The sequence below is a fragment of the Strigops habroptila genome, chromosome 15 (genome assembly GCF_004027225.2).
Source record: "Strigops habroptila isolate Jane chromosome 15, bStrHab1.2.pri, whole genome shotgun sequence".
NCBI classification, from domain to species: Eukaryota; Metazoa; Chordata; class Aves; order Psittaciformes; family Psittacidae; genus Strigops; species Strigops habroptila.
In genome coordinates, this window is record NC_044291.2 from 11,018,708 (window position 1) to 11,040,383 (window position 21,676).

The 21,676-nt window shown below is 54.4% G+C and overlaps 1 protein-coding gene across 1 annotated transcript; it reads right to left on the bottom strand.

The window, feature by feature from the left end:
- Positions 1-1,383: 1,383 nt before the first annotated feature.
- Positions 1,384-15,816, bottom strand: LOC115617191 (cholesterol 7-desaturase-like). Its single transcript, XM_030507411.1, has 7 exons — positions 15,480-15,816; positions 10,619-10,807; positions 6,568-6,746; positions 4,635-4,760; positions 4,246-4,365; positions 2,737-2,913; positions 1,384-1,542 (listed from the first exon to the last, which is right to left on the bottom strand). The coding sequence occupies exons 1-7, from the start codon at positions 15,778-15,780 to the stop codon at positions 1,384-1,386; spliced, it is 1,251 nt and encodes a 416-aa protein (XP_030363271.1). The 5' UTR covers positions 15,781-15,816.
- Positions 15,817-21,676: the final 5,860 nt, after the last annotated feature.

Below are 21,676 nucleotides of genomic sequence, written 5' to 3' on the forward strand. Positions count from 1 at the left end.
AGTGCAGAATTGGCAAGGCACTGGTGGGCGCACAGTGTGTGAGGGCAGCAGCTCCCAGCCCCCTTGGAGACCTCCTGGATTTGCACATTTGCTCTTGCTGGCTCTTGGCACAGGGTCCTGCTAACTATACAACACAGGCTCTGCCTATGGGGATTGCACGTTTCTCCAGGGTGTGCAGCAAGGCAGGATTTAGCACTTTAATACAGAGTGTGCAGGCACAAAGCGCAGGAGAATCCAGACCATGTTTTGTCAGATTCACAGCCAGTGTCCATGTGTTAGCACCACTTCGATGCACAGTGACAGTGACAGTCTTACCATGAGATAGTTTTACACCCAACCATGTACCCAGGGTATTGCTGGAATCCAGGGGCTACCACAACAGGATCTTACTCACATCCTTGACCTGCAGAGTTGTTGTCAAAGTGATTTGGGCACCAGGATTGTCCCTCTTCATCCCAATTAGGTGCATTAGCTCCATAAGGAGTTGACTCATGCAAGAGCTCAGTAGGCTTGAGGAAGCCTACAGGTATGGTAAGGACATGGTGGGCAGCTAAAACCCACACTGCCCTGCTTGCTGCCAGAGAGAAGGAGGATGTTTTATGTCTTAGGGGCTTTCCAGTCACACCTCTGATGCCATGCAGTCATCAGCCAAGGCTCCCCTGGAGACCTGAAGCCTGTCCCAGCCAAGGTGGTGGTGCAGAATCATAGAATCACAGACTGGTTTGGGTTGGAAGGGATCTTAAAGCTCACCCAGTTCCAACCCCCTGCCACAGGCAGGGACACCTTCCACTAGAGCAGGTTGCTCCAAGCCCCTGTGTCCAACCTGGCCTTGAACACTGCCACGGATGGGGCAGCCACAGCTTCTCTGGGCACCCTGTGCCAGTGCCTCAGCACCCTCACAGGGAAGAGCTTCTGCCTAAGAGCTCATCTCAATCTCCCCTCTTCCAGCTTAAAGCAACACCGGGCCTGCCTGGGAAAGGACACTTCAGGCAATAAAAGACTGCAAGAAAAGCTTTTCATGTAACTACTCAAAATGACAGCAGCAGCGAGAGACAAGGGCGCTTTAAAGGCAGTTCTGGCAACCTTAAGCTTACACTCAGCTCATACATTGCAGCACAGGTACAAGAGCAAGCACATTATACCCTTTGACCTTTGGTGCCCTAAACATGGAAGGTAGAAGAGGCTCACCAGGGCTCAGGCTCTGCTCCCTGTGCCAGTGCCAATATTGGTTACACCGACATGCTACCCAGCACCGCTGTCACGAGGCAGGGTGGGCAGGAGCCACCTGATAATTGGCCACAGTGGCAGCAGGGTCAATGCAGCGGCCTTGGCAGCGGCAGCAGCAGCTGTGGCCACCTCTGGCCACAGTCAGCAGCACGGTCCTCACCACTCCAGGTCCTTCTGCGCCAGGGGCCTCGTGCTCTTCTCACTGTAGAACTGGGAATACCAGCGCCGGTGCTTCTGGATGCTGGAGTCCTCCCTCACCAGCAGTGGCTTGGGCAGGTACTGTTTGTTATTCCAGATGGTTATATCCCGCTCAAACTGGGAGGAGAAGGAAGGTCTCGGTCAGGTGGAGATGCTGAACTACCTCGTAGTAGTTCAGACTACCTACTAGTTCTGAGTGAGCTACCTGCACACTGGGTTGATTTGTTAGCCTTTCTCCCAAATGGCCAGTGTGGGACTGCTCATGGTATCTGTAACTGGTAATGCTACAACTCCGTCTGCACTTAGCAGATGTTCAGCCCATTGTAGCTCCCAAACAAGAAGCTACTTTCAGCTCAGACTGCCCCTGTCACAAGATACTGGAAAAGAAATGGATGTTGTGTAGGTAGGAACTGCTCCACCTGAAATTTTTGATCCTTTGTACCCAAAGGTCCAGCCAACCAGGGCATTATAAACTGAGCATCTGCATCTTAAATGCTGCTCAGACACACTTGCAGTAAGATTATGGAGTTCTGCTTTGTGAACAAGTCTCTGCAGAAATGAGTGAGGCTCATTCACTTTAGTAAGACACAAAACATTAAGCCAGCATTTATACAACATGAGCATTAGCTTAGCTAAGTTTGATTTAGGGTTGGTTTTTTGGCATCTGAAAATCATCTTTTGGCAATTTTTACTGTAGTGCCAGTGAAACCCTCTCTGGTTTGAAGGAGGAGGCCTTCAAGGCTGTGTTTGACCTGAATCTGGCAAGACATCCTAACTGAGGTATTGAACTGGAGACTTCCAGAAGGACCTCCCATCACTTCCATGAATCCATGTGGTAAGAACATGGAAAACCTCTGTCGGGGGGGCAGGAGTTGCCAAATCTCATGATAATTTAGCATTAGGAGTTATTTCTTGGCACGGTTCTCATGAAAGGAGATAGGATAATCTTAAAGCACCGACCTGGGATGCTGGAAATCTGGATGCAGTTATTAGTTCCCTCAAAGGCTTTCTGCAGCTTGGGACAGGTTGCCCAATCCTTGTGCCCCAGTTCCCCATCCACAGGAGAAGGACAGCACCTCTCTGCCACCCTCAACAGATGACCCACTGCAGAGACCCTCTTTACTAAACCTCCCCTTTTGTTTTTCGGGCTACTAAAAATGAAAGCTCAAACCAAGCACTGAAAGGAGCTTGCCCACGAGTGCTTTGCCATGTGTATTTGAGCCCACTTGGGTAACTGCTCTTCATTCTCACAATTCTTGGCCACCAAGCTCCAGGGAACCACCTTTGGCTGCTGTTCTTCAGAGGCTTTACCTGGATGCACTCTGCTCTCAGGATGAACTTGGGGATTATGGCCGGTATGTTCTTCTGGTAGTAGATTTTGTGAACAACATTCTGCAGGAGAGGCTCCAGGGGTGTCACCGTCTGCAGGATGATCCCACGGCCCAGGAAAGCATGTTCAAAGAGCAGGAAAACCAGCCCTGGCCCCACCTGCAGAGCAACAGAGCACCCTGAAGGAAAAGCCCTCAGTGGTCCAGCCCTCTGGTACAGCAACCATCACAGCTTCAAACCTGCTTGAGATGTCTCCTAGACTGTGCTCAAGTCCTCGTTTACTCTGTCTTTTCACCAGGTAACAGGCACAAAGCCAAAGCTACACCTCAGGATTCACAGACCACGTCCCAGTTGTTGGTGCTCCCCAGGTCAGGGCAGATCCACCAGAGCCAGGCAGCCCGCATTGGCTTGGGACATCTACAGATGTGTCCGGGCTGAGTGGCTTTGCTGTGGGCCCATGGGAATTCATGAGGGTTTATGGTGCTCTACTGATCCCCCCAAATTTAAACTAATCTTCTAGGAAATGCTTCCAAATTTTCACTTGGTGGTGGTGTTCATCACTGAATTACCTTCAGGTCATGAACAGTCTTATGGGATTGTTGACAGCGATCCTGGGCTCCAATTTCAATAGCAGTAATTGCAGTACAATGTGCAGGTAGTACAACATCCTTACTCCTGCTCTGGCTTTCTCCTTTGCAGCTACAACAGTCACATCAGGTTTTACCTGAAATCAGGTTCAGCTTTTTATCTGGCATGACATGAAGTACTTGTTCTGTGCTCTCTGATGTGCATCCAGACATGCAGCTGTGTGGTCATACCCTTGATTCTTTGAAGGAGTGCAGAAATTGTTGGGGTTTTTGGCTACTTCATTTACTACTTTAATGTCTGGTTGTGTACAGACTCTTTGTAAGGTTATTTAATGTCTTTTTTTTTTTCCTCCTGTTCATTGATATCAGTGCTAAATAGCACAGATCTAAGAATTCAACATACAATCAACATCCACTTTGTAATAATTCCCTAATTACAGTGAGATTCATCTCTTATCAAAGTTTTGTACCATGACTTGTTTTGTATTGTTCTGAGTTTGTAATATAGAATCATAGACTGGTTTGGGTTGGAAAGAACCTTAAGATCATCTAGTTCCAACCCCCTGCCATGTGCAGGGACACCTTCCTTTGGCTCCCTTCCAACCCAAACCAGTCTGTGATTCTGTGACTGTAAAGAGCTGTGACATCGTGGTGTGAAGGACCCTCAGGATTGTCACCAGCGTCTGCTCAGGTACCAGATTTTTATTATTCCCATCACTTTGTGGGCACAGCAGTCCTTATGAACCCTCCCCTTCCCCATGCTCCCCAGTGGTAGAGCAGCCCCGGTGCCAGGGTGTAGTTTCTGGACTGTGCATCTGATGCACATGGTAAGAAAGGCGATGCTGGGCGTGATAGGCAAGGACTCAGCCTTTCAGGTGACAAAGCCCTTCAGCATGGGACATACCTGCCTGGCTGAAACTGTCAAATCCATCAGGGAGAAGTGCTTCCCAAAAAAGGTTGCTGTGTGTTGCAGCAGCATCCGGGAGCAGTGCTTGTTGGGCTCTGGCTCTGGCCACCACTCCGCCTGGAGGGGTGGAGAAGGATCAGCTCAGCACAAGAGATGGAGTACACTAGCAGAGAGATGGTGACAAGAGCTGGCTGTGAAGACCATCTAGAGATAAGCAGAGATGACGGAGTACAGCGAAAACTCTCAGGTGCAGGAAAGAGACTGGACCTGAAGACAGGGGTGTGCAGCAGAGGGGGCGAGGTGGGACTGATACTTGAAAGTAGAAACGGGACCTGGTTTGAAAGACTTTGACCTCTTCACGGCTAAGAGGAGAGCTGGGGTCTTACCTTCCAGTTGTGCTTCATAAAATCCCACAGCTTGGACCTCGTGTATCTCAGATCAGATCCACCCAGAATGGCTGGTCCATGGAGGAAAGCCAGGTGAGCCGAGTCGGCTGCGTTCTCTGGGATTTCCTGCCATGGGGAACAATTTGCCATTGGCAAGAGATGACCTGGGTGGGAGCTGCCTGTACTTGACAGCACCAGGGTGACCACAGCACAGGGAAGGGCACATTGTCCATAGCACAGCAGAGATGCTCACAGGGGCATGGGGCAGTGAGAAGCAACCAAGTGTGTGGAGGAAGAGGCCTCAGCACAGGCTGGGACCAGTTCTTAATTGGTGTATAGGAATAATTTAAACATGAAGCTCAGAAAATTCAGAGTTCATTTTAAGCTCAAAGAAGTCTATGCATGTTAACTTCTGAAGCAGTTGGGACTCCAGTTAAGCCCTTCCTTTAGCCCTGTAATAATTGTAAGGAGTAAAGCTTTTCTGTGTCTGTGCTTCTAGAGTAGCTTTCACATTCTTTTAAAGCTCTAAACCCCATCAACGTGCCACAATATGGCGCTTCTTGAGAAGTTTTAACTGCTTTATTTGTCAAATACAGCAGCTTTCCACCAGCTTGGCAAGTAGCACAGACTGGCCCCAGTCGAGACCTGCCTACAGTGGCCTGCACTGAAAAGCAGACATGAAATAAATACTACCATCCCATCAATCTCCCACTAACTCTCCCTGCCTCTCACATCTCCTCTGCACATTCCCAGAGCTGTATCTCCTCTGCCTCATGAACGTTCATTTCTTCAGATCTCTCCATTCCTTTCTCACCCACTCACCTTAGTTATGATGTAGTCAGCAGGCAAGCGCTGCCTCGGAGAGAATGCGCTCTGGATTGAGGGTCATTTTTGTCACTGATTTTTATACACAGAAGGGTTCTGCTCAGCAGAAAGCACATAAAAACCTCCCAAGGACCTCCAGGGATTGCCCAGTTTCAAACCTACCACTGTCTGCCACCGCTCTCCAGCTGCAGCTGCCCTTGCTCTCTCCTAGGACCCAGCCATGGACCCTTCCATTGAATGCCACACACCAGTTCCCTTTTCCTGCCTCATTTCCACTGAGGGGTGATGGAGGCAAGAGCCATTTTGTTCTCCGTGGCACATTTCTCAGCGTATGATGGTGCTTATGAAGATTAACAGCAAAGTAACTGTGTTCCCATTTCAGTGAGTGATGAGCTGAAAAGCCTCCTGACAGTAAGTGCTGCAGTTCAGAGAGAATCTTTTTTTAAATTACATCAGCTGTAAGTCAAAGCAAATTAAGAGATTCTTTTTAAGTACCCAGAACATCTGCTCTTTACTTGAGAAGCTCACAATCCGTGTTTGAGGAACATATGCCATATTCTTGGTATGGCACAGGGTGTATTTCTAGATCTGAGCTCTGCCAGTAGCAGCGATGACACTGAGCACAGGCAGGGCCTGGTTAATTCATGGAATCATGGAATGGTTTGGGTTGGAAGGGATCTCAAAGCTCATCCAGTTCCAACCCCCTTCCACTAGAGCAGGTTGCTCCAAGCCCCTGTGTCCAACCTGGCCTTGAACACTGCCACGGATGGGGCAGCCACAGCTTCTGTGGGCACCCTGTGCCAGCGCCTCAGCACCCTCACAGGGAAGAACTTTTGCCTAAGAGCTCATCTCAATCTCCCCTCTTCCAGCTTAAAGCCATTTCCTCTTGTCCTGTCCCTACAGGCCTTTGTCTAAACCCCCTCCCCAGGTTTCTTGTAGCCCCTTTAGGCACTGGAGCTGCTCTAAGGTCTCCCCTTAAGGAGCCTTCTCTTCTCCAGCCTGAACCCCAGCTCTCTCAGCCAGGGAGGAGATGTCCTTGAACTGGACTATAGGAGAGGACCCAGGCATGGGCCATTGACATTCCCCACAGAGGGTCCAGGCTCCCTACCTGGATGTGTGCATCAACCAAGTGCTCCGTCTGCCCGCGGAACACCCACTCTTTGGTGGTGATCTCGCGCTGCTCCGGCACTGCCCACATTGGCGCGAGCCCCTCGCAGTGGTACCAGACCAGCAGCATCCCATTCACCTCACAGCAAGGCCAGGTCCGGACCCTCGCGAAGTCTGGCACTGAGGAGCACAGAAAGGACTCAGTCAAAAGTGGCATCTCCAAAGCTGATGCTGACACTAAGGGTCACCTTGTCCTGAACCACAGCTCAGAGATCATCTTCATGGAAGATACTCATGCGGCACAGTCTCTCTGGTGACACTTTTCCAGCTTCCAGGCTGCTGAAGAATGACAACAGCTTCTGAAATTCACAGGCAAGTTTGCTTAGATCAGTTTTACTTCAGTTGGGTGTTTTCATAAGCTTTCAAAACCTTCATGAGGCTTTTTTAAGGAAGAAGCAAGGCTGGCTGCTCTGCAGCCTCCTTCACTACTCTTAAAACTGTTCAAATCAGTAAATGTCTGCTGCACCAATGGACCAATGGACCCTCCTCAAGTTTCTAAGAGCTAAAAGGAGATGCTTTTAGTTAGAGGTGTGCAGGGAGTAAAAGCCATCTCTACCTCTGGAGTTCAAGTTATTCTCTGTTACAATCCTGCAGTACCATGTGTTGCTTTAAGAACAGACCTACTCTTTCCAGTGACATGAATTTTGGTGTTTATATTTACTCAATTGTCAGAAAATTGAGTTTCTACTGGATTGAAAGGCTTTTGCCTTCATGTTTTTTCTGATTTGCAATCAAGTGTAGAGGAAAGTGCTTCCTTATTATTCAGCCTTGTACAGTCATGTGGGAGGTAAAATAAGAGAAATTATGTTTCTCTTTCAGTCAATGAATACCAAAGGGGGCAGGAGGAGACCATCACTGTGATTTCTGATTGAGAAAATCTTGTGCTTTGGGTGAGATGCATCTTGTTAAATTGTGAAAAGGGCTTCATCTGCCCACGCAGAGTCACAAAATCCCAGACTGGTTTGGGTTGGAAGGGACCTTAAAGCTCATCCAGTTCCAACTCCCTGCCACAGGCAGGGACACCTTCCACTAGAGCAGGTTGCTCCAAGCCCCGTCCAACCTGGCCTTGAACACTGCCACAGATGGGGCAGCCACAGCTTCTCCGGGCACCCTGTGCCAGCGCCTCAGCACCCTCACAGGGAAGAACTTCTGCCTAACAGCTCATCTCAATCTCCCCTCTGGCAGGTTAAAGCCATTCCCCTTGTCCTGTCCCTACAGGCCCTTGCCTAAACCCTCTCTCCTGGCTTCTTGTAGCCCCTTTAGGCAGTGGAGCTGCTCTAAAGTCTCCCCTTAAGGAGCCTTCTCTTCTCCAGGCTGAACCAGCCCAGCTCTCTCAGCCTGTCTCCAGAGCAGAGCTGCTCCAGCTCTCGCAGCACCTCCGTGGCCTCCTCTGGACTTGCTCCAACATCATTTAGATTGGAAATGATCTTTAAGATCATCAAGTCCAACCACTCCCAAGCACTGCCCCATGTCACTGCTGGCCTCGCCTACATGGTGTGTGAACACTTAGAATCATAGAATCATAGAATAGTAAGGGTTGGAAAGGACCTTAAGATCATCTAGTTCCAACCCCCTGCCATGGGCAGGGACACCTCGCACTAAACCATGTCGCCCAAGGCTCTGTCCAACCTGACCTTGAACACCGCCAGGGATGGAGCATCCACAACCTCCCTGGGCAACCCATTCCAGTGCTTCACCACCCCACTGTAAAGAACTTCTTCCTTATACCTAATCTAAACTTCCCCTGTTTAAGTTTGAACCCATTACCCCTTGTCCTACCACTACAGTCCCTAAGGAAGAGTCCCTCCCCAGCATCCTTATAGGCCCCCTTCAGATACTGGAAGGCTGCTATGAGGTCTCCATGCAGCCTTCTCCTCTCCAGCCCGAACAGCCCCAACTTTCTCAGCCTGTCTTCATATGGGAGGTGCTCCAGCTCTCTTACCATCCTCATGGCCCTCCTCTGGACTTGCTCCAATAGCTCCATGTCCTTTTTGTGTTGAGGACCCCAGAACTGTACACAGTACTCCAAGTGAGGTCTCACGAGGGCAGAGTAGAGGGGCAGGATCACCTCCTTTGACCTGCTGGTCACGCTTCTTTTGATGCAGCCCAGGATACAGCTGGCTTTCTGGGCTGCAAGCGCACACTGTTGGCTCATGTTAAGCTTTTCATCAACCAACACCCCCAAGTCCTTCTCCACAGGGCTGCTCTGAATCTCTTCTCCGCCCAACCTGTAGCAGTGCCTGGGATTGCCCTGACCCAGGTGTAGGACTTCGCACTTGGCTTGGTTAGACTTCGTAAGGTTGGCATCGGCCCACCTCACAAGCGTGTCAAGGTCCCTCTGGATGGCATCCCTTCCCTCCAGCGTATCAACTGAACCACACAGCTTGGTGTTGTCGGCAAACTTCCAGGGATGGTGACTCCAGCACTGCCCTGGGCAGCCTGTTCCAATGCCTGAGCACCCTTTGGGGAAGGAATTGTTCCTAATCTCCATCCAAACCTCCCCTGGTGCAACCTGAGGCCATTTCCTCCTGTCCTGTCCCTTGTTCCTTGGGAGCAGAGACCAGACCCCTCCTGGCTCCATCCTCCTGTCAGGCAGTTGTAGAGAGCCTCCTTTTCTCCAGGCTGAACACTCCCAGTTCCATCTGCTGCTCCTCACAGGACTTGTGCTCTGGATCCTTCCCCAGCTCCATTTGGCAGCACACTGGGCTCTGTTGCTCTCCTTCACTGTCAGTCCCCTGCAAGCCTGGTGCTGGAGGAGCTGCCCATTCTACTCTCCAAAATCTCTCTCCACCACAGTGACCTGCATGAGCACAGATGGCTTTTAAATCTGCTTACACCAACCTGACCCATTTGGGTGTATGGGAGCAGGGCAGCTCTCTGCAGTTTTGTTCTTTCTATAACTGTGGGTAACAATGACTTTGAATACAGACATTTCAGATGAAACTGCATCTTGGCAAGCCTTTGAGTGTGTCCAGAACATTCATTCTCATTTTGTGATGGAACTCATCATTGCTCATTACTTGGAACCAAATTTTCATTTGCATGCAGCTCCTGAGTTGAGTATGTATGGGAAAACAAGACAGTATTAATCTTCTTTCTGAAAATAACACACACAAACCCAGGAATTGTTGTTTGATGCATCTATAAATTGTTTATCTTATCCATATAGATGGAACATTTCTTTCACTTTGGGAAAAATAATCTGTTTAGTAAAAAGACTGACTTTTGCTGCACTCGATGTTTTCACTGCTGTCCCAGTCAATAGCAGTTAGAGAAAGCTGAGCTTCCCAAGAAAATAACTAAGCCAAAAGAGCAAGCCAAAGCCAAATTCAAGGTGAGTCTGCTGGTTTCAGCCACATCTAGAATTGGTGATTCAAACTAACTAGTGCAGCCAGATCAACTAATTGTTACATGTGAACTTTAAGGAAGACATTAAGTAAGACATTCTTCCTACGCAGTCAATGCAAACCGTATCTGAAAGGTTTGTGATGAGCTTTCCTGAATTCTAACCAAAAGTTCCCTTCAAGCCTTAAAAGGAGACAAAATTGCTATTGAGAGACCGTTCTCTCATGCTAATGTGACACATTTAAGCACTGACGTGGTATAAGCTGTCACTATAGAGCACAGAATGATTTCTGAAACCCAGTAACTCCTCAGGATCCATCCTTGCTGCTGCAATGGCTCACTCAGAGTTAAAAAGCTTTTCTTACACCCTGTCTGCTGAATGCAAGAGTTGTGGAACTGTTAAATTCAAGAAGGGTGGTTATTTAACTAAAGAGCCAGCTATCATCTAACATACAAAAGGCCACTGGAACATTATGCCCCAATATGGACAACTCAGGAGGAAACTTGGGGTGCAGCGTGAAATACAGGAGCAGGATGGAGGGGGAGTTATTTTAGAAGTCTTTATAGACCACCTTCCCTTGAAGTAGCTTTTGATGAGGGCACACAGGACATTACCGGTTCTGCAGACCTGGGGGGTGCTCCCTCACCTTTTTCAGCATAGGGAATGCTGGTGCATTTTCCATCTTCTCCTCGAAACTGCCAGCCATGGAACGGGCACTCGATGCAGTTGCCCACGACGCGGCCACCGGCAGCCAGGTTGGCTCCCAGGTGAGGGCAGTAAGCATCCACCACGAAGGCCTGGCCATCTGGGGTGCGAAACACAGCAAGCTGTTCTCCTGCAGAAATAGGGAAGGGTGAAAGTGTAAAATCACCATCCCCACATGAGGGGAATCAGAGAAGACCTGTGGCCAGCAGGTCGAGGAGGTGATCCTCCCCCTCTGTTCAACCCTGGTGAGGCCACATCTGGAGCACTGTGTCCAGTGCTGGGCTCCTCAGAGCAAGAAAGACAAGGAGCTGTTGGAGAGGGTCCAGTGGAGGTCACAAGGATGCTCAGGGGTCTGGAGAATCTCTCTGATGAGGAGAGATTGCGGGAGCAATCTGGTTAGTCTGGAGAAGAGCAGCCTGAGAGGGGATCTCATCAATGCAGATCAATATCTCAAAGGTGGGTGCAAGAAGGATGGTGCCAGACTCTTTCCAGTGATGCCCAGTGACAGGACGAGGAGCAATGGCCATAAACTAACACACAAGTTTCACCTCAACATGAGGAAGAACTTCTTTACGTTGAGGGTGTCAGAGCACTGGCACAGGCTGCCCGGGGAGTTGTGGAGTCTCCCTCTCTGGAGCCATCCCAAACCCACCATGGACACATTCCTGTGTGACCTGCTCTGGGTGGCCCTGCCCTGGCAGGGGGTTGGACTGGATGATCTTCAGAGATCCCTTCAACCCTCATGATTCTAGGATTCTGTGAAGACACACCGGCCCCTTCTGCACAGGCAGCACCAATGGGCGCTTTGACCCAGCACTGCAGGTATCTGCCTGTGCAAAGACATGCAGAAATATCCTGCTGAAAATGAATGCTGGAGGGTTTCTATCCTTTCTAGCGGAAGATCAGTGCCAGGACAGAAATAACTGCAGAGGTTATTTAACCACGAGGTGGCACCAGGCAGCTGCCAACCAGGGCGGAAAGCGCTGTGCAAACCTGGGGTGGCAGCTGCTGTGGCAAATGCCCAGGGTATGGTGGCCATCAGCTCACTCCCGGGTTTAAGAGCCATCCCCGAGCGGTGTCCCCAGGGGCTGTTGTAGCACTGAAACATCCCTGCTAAAGGGTATCACCTTATTCCAGCCTGGGGGAGCATAATTTCTTCTGATCATCTCTAAACCCTCATGGCTTTGACCCTCAGCCCTTTGGGTTTTGAGCTCTTGAAGCCAGTTTCAGCTGCAGGACAAAAGGTACCATCACAAAAATGCTTAATGATTTAGGATGCTACGGGATTCCTAAGCCAAGGGAGAGATACACAGAGAAGAGCAATGGCTGCAACTAAAAAGAACTCCATTCCCAACCCTTTGCCTGCGAAGCACTGAGGAGAGTGCACAGGCTCATGTATTTCAGGGATCTCTGGGAATGACAGCTGGAAGGAGAAGCCCTTCATCTGTTTGCTCTTGAACCCCAAGAGCCATCCACATGTCAGCTCAGCAGCAAATCCTTTATTAGGGCAGGGGCTGTGGGGTGCTGTGACCAAGAGCAAGGACATCTCCTTGGGAAAAGGGAGTTTTGTGGTGAAGCACGGGGAGCACATGACCCTGCTCTGCTGCATGCAAGGAGTGGAGAGTCTGTGCCGGAGCAGCTGGATCCAGCACTGGGACTTGCTTTTCTCCATCACCGGGTCTGATTCTTTGTGCTTGATGAGGTTTGCCAGGCTGAGATCTGTCCCTGCTCAGTTCTGGGATCACTCTCTTCCTTCCCACCCCCAGGGTAGCACTGCCAGTAGCCAGGCTGGAGCTGCAGGTCTGGTCATGGCGCTGCTCCACCCAGCTGTGCAAGGCAACCACAGCTGGATGACATGCCACAGGATCACCTAAAGAAATGCTCTTCCTGGAGGGACTGAAGAGGTGCCAGGCTCTTTCTTGGCCCAGCACAGAGCTGCTCTGGGGGTGCTGCAGCACTGCAGTCCTGCCAGTGCCCATAGCCCTGCCAGCAGCTCAAGAAGAGGGGCTGCTCATTGGTGACCTGGCCTGAAGGCAAACCTAGAGCTGTTTCAGTGTCCCCTCGAGCCCTGTCCTGCTTGGAAGGGGACATGGCTGGTCTGGGAGCTCAGAAGCACTTGGGGGCTGTTCACACACATGTGGCCACTCAGTTGAAGGCCAGGTCCTCTCTTCCATGCTGTGCTTCAGGTTATAAGTATTCAGATATCATAGCTTCTGAAATCTGCTCAATATAGCAGCTGCTGTAACTTAAAGCTCAGCTAGTGAGAAATAAGACCAAACTAAACTCTGGGAGCCAAGTTCTGCCTGTGTTTTCCTATGCAGCCACACTGCTGACAAGTGACACTGTGAGCTATCCCATCCACAACTACTTTCTTTTCCAATTTCCAATCAAGGAATCAACTTCCTTGACTGAAGTTCTGTGGTCTGGGCAAAGAAAAGGAAACCCTGCAAACTTTCCAGCCTTATTCTTTCTAGAAGGACTATTTCTGACACCTGGCAGAAATGAGCTGTTCTCCAGTGCCTGGAGATCCCTCCTTATCAGGACACCAGGCTCTGTTGTCCCTGCAGGCTTTCTGGAAGGCTCCACACATCTGCTGGCAGCAGGCACAGGGGAGTGGAGGCACTGGAGGTGCAGGTCCTTCCCCCTGCCCCAGGCAACAGGGATTCATTCTGAAGCATCAGCATTTTCTTCTGTTTCTAACCTCCCTCTCTACCTGACCTGAAGGGGAAGGCAGGGAAAGGGTTTCTGCCTGTGTTACATGTTCACCAGGAGCAGCAGCAGTTGTGGAAACATGGAGGAGCAGCCTTGGATGAGGCAGACCAGAGCACTGCAGCTACAGCACTTGCAGCCCACAGCCCCAAGGAGCAGTGCTGCAACCTGGTGCTTCACCCACCAGTTTTAAGACTATTTTACTGCAAGAAGGTCCCACCTCTAGAGCTTTCCTTCATACAGGCAGGCTGGAGCTCTTCTGCCTTGAAGATCTGAAGCAGTGCTCATGGGCAAGGGTCTGGCCACACCGCTGGGCTGTTCAAAAACCTCACCCAGGGTTCCTGGGTGTCGCTGCTTTTGCCTCCAGCCTTTGCACTCTGCAGCCAGAGGAGATGCTGATTTTTGCTCTGGCTGTGCATCAAATCTGATGTGTCTCCACTTGGGAGGACAGCATCCTGGCCTAAGATACACTGAAAAATTCTGAAATATTCTGTTGCAGGTGAATGTTAGAGCATTAACAGCCTAATACTGATGGCTTCTTATTAGACTATTTATTTTATTGAAAATAAGCAGCAGTTGTAGAAAGAACAGCACATAAAGCGCCCCAAAGCCACCAGGCAGTTCTGGGCACTTGGCTGGAAACACACAGCCTGGGAGGGAGCAGCTCAGAGGACCTGCTCCAGTACAGGAGCCTTGCTGGGGTCCAAGCAGATTCCCTTCAGCGAGCACCCAGCACCCCATGGCTCAGAGCAGTTCTCACCCCACTTCCACAACATCAGGAGAGAATGAACCTTTCCTGCGTGCTCAGTGCCATGCTTTGGAAGGTGCCTCATTCCAAAGGATGAGCCTTGCAGGGACTGAGTCAAGTGGGGTTTATTCTGTCATCTCCCCTGGCTTGCTGCCTCTGGAGCAGGGCTGCGTTCCCAGGGTGTGCTCAGAGACTCCAAAAACTTAGACACCCACAAAACTGGAGGCTACAGGTTGTTAAACTGTCTTATTTACTGACAATCTTCCTGGCACTGGTACGCTACTGTCACTCTGCCACCAAATGTGATTTTACCTGCACATTTCAGAGACCTGGCTGCCAGGAACCAGACTTCGGGCAGACAACTAAGGGAGTCCCAACAGCTAAGCTGCGGGGGGCTCTTTAGGATGTGTATATGGAATTACATAGGTCCCATTATACCAAAAAAAGACCCAACCCAAACCCAAACAACTTCACAGAAGAGGATGACTCTTGAAAATAGAAAACACCCCTGCACTTTCACCACTGAGTCTGAGGGATTTCAATGCAGAAACATGCCTTCTGATGAGGAAGGCACAAGTCCAACACCATCTTCAAGGCAAAGGGACCCTGGACAAGCACAGCACCCCTCTGGATGTGGCTGTGAGGCTCCACCCCGATCCCCCCAGGACACAGGGAGCTGCAGGCAGTGCTGCCTGGGGAGGCAGTGAGATGCTCTGGTATCCCAGCAAGGAGTCCAGACAGGGAAGCCCTGCACACTCTTGAGGACCCTGTGCTGCAATGTCCCCAGCGCCCCACTGGGATACTCAGTGCCCGTGCAAAGGCCCAAGCTGTGACACTCTTGGTGCTCCTATGTTGGTGCTGGCTGGGCTGTCCTGAGAGGGATGCTCACACAGAGTTGTGGTATTGCCACAGCAGAGCCCGCAGGCAGGGATGCCCTGGCAGGGGTGCCCTATGCACAGAGTCCAGGCAGAGACACTGCAGTGCTGGCTGAGATGCCCCAGGGCCCCAGCAGGACACCCAGGCTGGGACTCTCCAGTGCCCTGATGAGGATACCCGTGTGAGGATGTCCCAGTGCCGAAGCGGGGGTGTCTGGACAGGGATGTCCCAGCTCCCCAGCAGGAATGCCAGGGCAGGGACGCCCGGGTACATGCCCTGATGTCCTGGCAGGGATGTCCTGGTGCGGACACCGCCTGGGAGGGCTGTGCCGGCGCTGCGCTGGACGCCCCGTGCCCAGGCAGGGATGCCCGGTGCCCCGGCCCCATTCCCGGGGAGGGGGGGTGTACCCCGCACTCCGCCCAGGTCCCGACCCCCCCGCCCCGGGGGTGATGCAGTACCGGGCACTCACCGAGCAGGGAGAGGCTGCGGGCGGCGCCGTGGGGCAGCTGCGCCGAGTCGAGCAGCCGGTACCAGCCGTTGGGGAAGGGCGGCGGAGGGGCGCCGGGGCGTCGGGCGCGGCGGGCGCGGCTCAGCCCGGGGTACGGCACGTATCCCACCCGCCCGGGGCCGCGCCGCAGCGACAGCGGCCGGCAGCAGCCCAGCAGCAGCAGCACAACGAAGAGCAGGAAGAAGAGGAGGAGGAGGAAGAGCAGCACCCCTCGCCCCGGCCCCGCCGCCAGCAGCGCCGCACCGCACCACCCGCTCCCCATAGCGCGGCAGCTCTCGCCGCCACCGCCCCTTATAGCGCGGCCGGAGAGGTGCCCTATGTGGGGGGGGCGGGGGGCGGGGACACACCCGACACCCCACACGGGATCTCCCCTGGAATGCAGCAGGGAATACTCGAAGGGGGCTCGTGCACGGCCCCGGGGATCGGAGGGGCGGAGGGAGGGGGTTGCTTCGTCCGGGACAAGGGAGTTGAATGGAGGAGTCCAACTGCAGCCTCGTGCCACCCCGGGGCTACGGAGTGCAGGGCTCTTCTAGACACAGTGAAGAGGCAACGAGCACAAGCTGCGGCAAAGGGAACTCCCCTTGCACATAGGGAAATCTAATCATAGAATTCCAGACTGCTTTGTGTTGGGCATGTAAAGCTCAACCAGTTCCAAACCCCTGCCATGGGCAGGGACACCTTCCACTAGAGCAGGTTGCTCCAAGCCCCTGTGTCCAACCTGGCCTTGAACACTGCCAGGGATGGGGCAGCCACAGCTTCTGTGGGCACCCTGTGCCAGCGCCTCAGCACCCTCACAGGGAAGAACAACTTTCAGAGGATAAATCAGGGCAAAGCCAAGGCTGGGCTATGGGGGCATGCCAGCTGGCTGGAAAAGCGAGGCAGAGAACTAACGCTTGACTTAGTGCGAAGAACTGCACAGGTTCAAGAGCTAACCATAGAAAAGCCACCTGGCATGGAGATGTAGTCAGAAATTTCTACAAGAAGCAGCAACCCAAAATACCTACTATAGAACTGAGTAATTGAAAATGGAGAAGCACACAGACATAGGACTCTGGCTGAAGCAAAACGAGCAACTGAAAGGGCAAGTCCAGACAGGGTGAACTTCCTGAAGGCCTCGCATGAAAGGTTCAGGTAAATATTTACATGACCTATTGGAAACCTGTTATAGGGGAAGAATGCCAGTGTAATTATGCAGGAGACTGGATACAACAGTTAGGAGTAAACAGACATCCCTCACAGAGGGGCAGGCTGCGAATCCTGTCTGAACAGGGGAAGAAAGAGAGCAGCAACTCTGGCAAGTGAAGAGAAGGGCATGGAGATGCTGCAAGGGCTGGAGCAGCTCCACTCTGCAGCCAGGCTGAGAGAGCTGAGCTTGTTCAGCCTGGAGAAGGCTCCAGGGATACCCTTAGAGCAGCTTCCACTGCCTGATAGGTGGACAGCCTGTCTCAGTTTGCCACAGCTGAGTGCAAAAAAACCCTACAAAGCAACGTCGTGGTTCAAAGCAACTCTTTGAACCAGTCGATGCTGGAGCTACAGGTAATGACTGACTGTAGCACATAGCACGATTTCAGTACTGAAGCAGAAAACCCAGCATTATCTCTTGACGTAAGGGATTGGTAAAATCCTGCCCTAAGGCAGAAAAGTTTCCATTTTCCCATCTTTCCTCCATGCTGGGGCAAATGTCAGCCAGATTTGGGCAGGCTGACATCTCTGAGGGGCTGGAGGGATGGAGCTACTCAGGAGGTGCTGTAGACCCCATGCAGTGGCCATGGCCCAGGGCTGTGGATCTCATCCTCTCTCCATCCAGACTGACACCAGAGGCCTCAGGGACCAGTGGAGCTGGGAGGGAAAGGTGAGCCAAGCAGCAGGACAGGTAGGAGAAGGCAGCATGGGGGGCATAACAATGCCAGATGCTTCCTGTCATGCTCATGAGTTTGAGGAAAGTTTTTGGGTGCAGAGCAGAGCCTTCTGGTCCTGCGGGGTTGGCGGGTGGCCCTGCTGCTGGCCCGGCTCCTTTCGGCATCTCAAGCATCACCGTCAGGGCAACTTCTTGGTGGGTGTGGAGCATTCCTGGGAGCTGCTGGCCTTCCTCTTGCAACGGCACCGGGGCCCTGACATGAGCGGCCTCTGCCCAGTGGGGAGCAAAGGCCTGGCCACAGCCTCCCCCGGCTCCTGCTGCGGATCTTCCTGCTACCCTGGGATGGGAGCGGGGATGCAGCTGGGGCAGCTGGGACCCACCCGCAGGGCAGTGGTTGAGGTGCCTGGGACGGAGCCTGCATCTGCTGCGGAAGCACTGCTGGAGGGGGCTGCTCCGGGTGCAGGAGTACCCCCTGGGCAGGCAGCGGGGCCTGTGATGGCCTCGGGCAGAGCTCCTGGCCCCCCTGGGCAGGCAGGGGGCTGGTGCTGGCCTTGGGGCTCTTCTCCCAGGCCCCCTAGGCAGGCATTGGGGCTGCTACTGACCTTGAGGCGTAGCTCCAGTCCCCCCGATCATGCAATGGGGATCGGGCTGGACTCGTGGCTCAGCTCCCTGCCCCATAGGCAGGCAGCAGGGTGGTGTTGCCACCAGGGCTCATCTCCCGGCCCCCCTAGGCAGTCAGCGGGGCTGGTGCTGGCTTCAGGTCTGAGCTGCTCTCTCTCTCAGTAGGCAGTGGGGGTGGTGCTGGTCTTGGGGCTCAACTCTCGGGCCACCCCGGGCAGGCACCGGGGCTGGTGCTGCAGTCAGGGCTCAGCTCCCAGTCCCCCTGGGCATGCAGCAGACCTGGTGCTGTCATTGGTCTGAGCTACTGTCCCCCCAGTCATGCAACAGGGTGCTGACCTGCTGCCTTCCCGGGATACGGGAGCTGAGCCACGAGGCCAGCACCAGCCCTGCTGCATGATTGGGAGGACTGGAGCTAAGCCCCAAGACTAGCACCAGCCCCGCGATTGGTCAGGGTGGGCCAGGAACTCCACCCCAAGACTAGCACCAGCCTCACTGCCTGCCCAGGGCGCCGGGAGCTGAGCCCGGAGACCAGGACCAGTTCCTGCGCCCACCGAGGGAGACAGTAGCTCAGACCTGAGGCCAGCACCATCCCCAGTGCCTGCCCAGAGGGTCCGTGAGCTGAGCCCCAAGGTCAAGCACCAACGCCGCTGCCCGCCCGGGGTTCTGGGAGCTGAGGCCAGTACCAGCCACACTGCCTGCCAGGGCAGACTGCAAGCTGAGCCCCGAGGCCAGCAGCAGCCCCGCTGTGTGACTGGGGGGACAGTAGCTCAGACTGATGCCAGCACCAGATCAGCTGCCTGCCCATGGGGGCCAAGAGCTGAGCCTCGAGGCCAGCACCAGCCCCACTGCTTGCCTGGGGAGGCCAAGAGCTGAGCCCTTATGCCAGCAGCAGCCCTGCTGCCTGCCAGTGGGGGCTGGGAGCTGAGCCCTGAGACCAGCACAAGCCTCGCTACCTGCCCGGGGTTCCAGGAGCTGAGCCCTGAGGCCAGCACGAGTGCCAATACCTGCCCGGGGGGTCTGGGACCTGAGCACCGAGACTAGCACCAGCCTCACTACCTCACTTGGCAGGTAGCGACGCTGGTGCTAGTCTCGGGGCTCAGCTCCCGACGCGCATTGGCTGGCAGCAGGGCTGCTGTTGGCGTCAGGGCTCAGCTCCCAACCTTAATGTGCAGGCAGCAGGGTTGGTGGTGGTCTAGGGCCTGAGCTCCCGGCTCCTCTGGGCAGGCATCGGTGCTGGTGCTGGCCTTGGGCCTCAGCTCCCTGCCCCGCCGGGCAGGCGTCGGTGCTGGTGCAGGCCTTGGGGCTGAGATCCAGGCGCACCAAGCAGGCAGCAGGGCTGCTGCTGGCCTTGGGGCTCAGCTCCCAATTGTCCTGGGCAAGCAGCGGGGCTGGTGCTGATGTCGGGGCTCAGCTCCCATCACCCTGTGCAGGCATCGGGGCTGGTGCTGGCTTTGAGGCTCAGCTCAAGGACGCCGGGAAGGCAGGGGGGCTGGTGCTAGTCTCAGAGCTGAGATCCAGGCCCTCAGTCCTGACCTGAGGTCTAAGCTCTCGGCTCCCCCGGGCAGGCAGTGGGGATGCTGCTGGCCTCGGGGCTCAGCTCCCAGTTCCCAGTGCTGACACTAGAGCTGAGTTCCCAGACACCTGGGCAGGCAGGAGGGCTGGTGCTGGCATTGGTTTTAAATAAATTTAAAAAATAGTGGTTTTAAAACTGCTTTAATTGCAGTAACATCCAACAGATGCTTATGCAGCGCACCAGCCCCTAGCCATGCACAGTGACAGCTCCAGGCTACGTATTGTGACATCGCCAGCCATGCACTGTGACATCCCCCAGCCCTGCACGGTGCCATCACCGGCCACGTACTGTGACATCACCACTCTCGCTGCTTATATTGCATCCAGTGACTCCCCCACGGCAGTCGCTGTGGGGAGATGACTCTGAGAACTTCCCAGAGCAGCACCTGCAGCATCGTCGGGCAGTGCCCAAGAGGAGGGACCTTCCGCACTGGCAGTGCCAGCATCACCCGGGTGCACCAACCCTGCACAATGGCTCCAGGGTTCGTGGGGGCTTCCCGACCTCTGCCTGGGGTCCCTGTTCCAGAGGCACCCACAGCTCCTCCGGTTGCTGCAGGCCTGGCTGTCTCGGGAGCTGGAGTGCTGCTTTGGCATGGAGAGTCTCAAGGCGTTGATGCTGACAAGCGTGATCCTGGATGCGCTGCTTGTCTCTGGGCTCGATGAAGGAGTCCTGGACGCGGTGCTGTGGCCTGACCTGCGGAGCCACAAGAAGGACTCAGTGACACCACCGGGAAACAGGGCAGGTACGAAGCCCAGCACCTCCTGATCCATGAGGGCTCCTGTGCTGCCAGTGGGTTGGGGGGCAGCCATAGAGATGTTGAGTGCTCCGCTGACTTCAGCAGGTGGTGGGAGGGCAACGCTGTGGCCAGCACGAGCTGGAGGGCCTGCCAGGAGAGACGGGAGGGCAACGTCATGAGGAGAACCACCTCCTTTGTCTGCCAAGAGAGAGGCCAGTGCAGTGTTGTGAAGAGCATCATGTGGTCTCCCTGCCTCAGGGGACGGGAACTGAGCCCTGTGGTCAGCACTTGGAGCTGGGAGCTGAGCCACGATCCCAGCACCAGCCCCGCTGCATGCCCAGAGAGGCCAGCAGCTGAGCCCCGAAACTGGCAGCAGCCCCACTGCCTGGCCAGGGGGCCATGGGCTCAGCTCCGAGGCCAGCACCAGCCATGCTGCCTCCCAGGTTAAACCAGAAGCTGAGCCCATGGGTCAGCACCGAGAGCCAGGAACTCCGCCCTGAGGCCACCACTAGCCCCGCTGCCTGCCTGGGGAGGGCCGGGAGCTGAGAACCGAGGCCAGCACCAGCCCTGGTGCCTGACTGAGGGGGCTAGGAGCTGAGCCCTGAGACCAGCAACAGCTCCGCTGCATGACTGGGGGGACCGGAACTGATCCTCAAGGCCAGCACCAGCCCCGCTGGCTGCCTAGGGGTCCGGGAGCTGAGCCCCGAAGCAAGCGCCAGCCCCACTGCCTACCGAGGGAGGACAGTAGCTCAGACCTGAGGGCAGCACCAGCCCCGCTGCCAGCCTGGGGTGCTGGGAGCTGAGGCTTGAGACCAGCACTAGCACCACTGCCTGCCCTTGGGGGCCGGGAGCTCAGACCTGACACCAGCCCCGCTGCCTGCCGGGGGGGGCCAGGAGGTGAGCCCCAACTCCAGCACCAGCTCTGCTGCATGGCCGGGGGGACAGTAACTCAAACCAATGCCAGCACTAGGTCCGCTGCCTGGCCATGGGGACTGGGAGCTGAGCCCCGAGATCAGGACAATCCCCGCTGCCTGCCAGGTGGGACGGCACCTTGGCCCCGAGGCCAGCACCAGCCTCACTGCCTGCCCAGGGTGGGGCCGGGAGCTGAGCCCCGAGTACAGCAGCAGCCCCTCTGCCTACCGAGGGAGACAGTAGCTCAGACCTGAGGCAGCACCAGCCCCGCTGCCTGCTTGGGGGCCAGCACCAGGCCCACTGGCTGCCCAGGGGGCCCGGGAGCTGAGCCTGAAGCCAGCACCAACCCCACTGCCTACTGAGGGAGAGAGTAGCTCAGACCTGAGGCCAGCACCAGCCCTGTTTCCAGGCCAGGGAGCCAGGAGCTGAGCCCCGAGGCCAGCTTCAGCCCTGGTGTG

Bases quoted from the DNA above. Each gene is read 5' to 3' on its own strand.
- LOC115617191 (XM_030507411.1), bottom strand. From the start codon at position 15,780: ATGGGGAGCGGGTGGTGCGGTGCGGCGCTGCTGGCGGCGGGGCCGGGG. The intron at 10,808-15,479 runs GTGAGTGCCCGG...CTATTTCTGCAG, and splicing joins CCGCAGCCTCTCCCTGCTCG to GAGAACAGCTTGCTGTGTTT. The intron at 2,914-4,245 runs GTATGTCCCATG...GTTGCTCTGCAG, and splicing joins TGACAGTTTCAGCCAGGCAG to GTGGGGCCAGGGCTGGTTTT.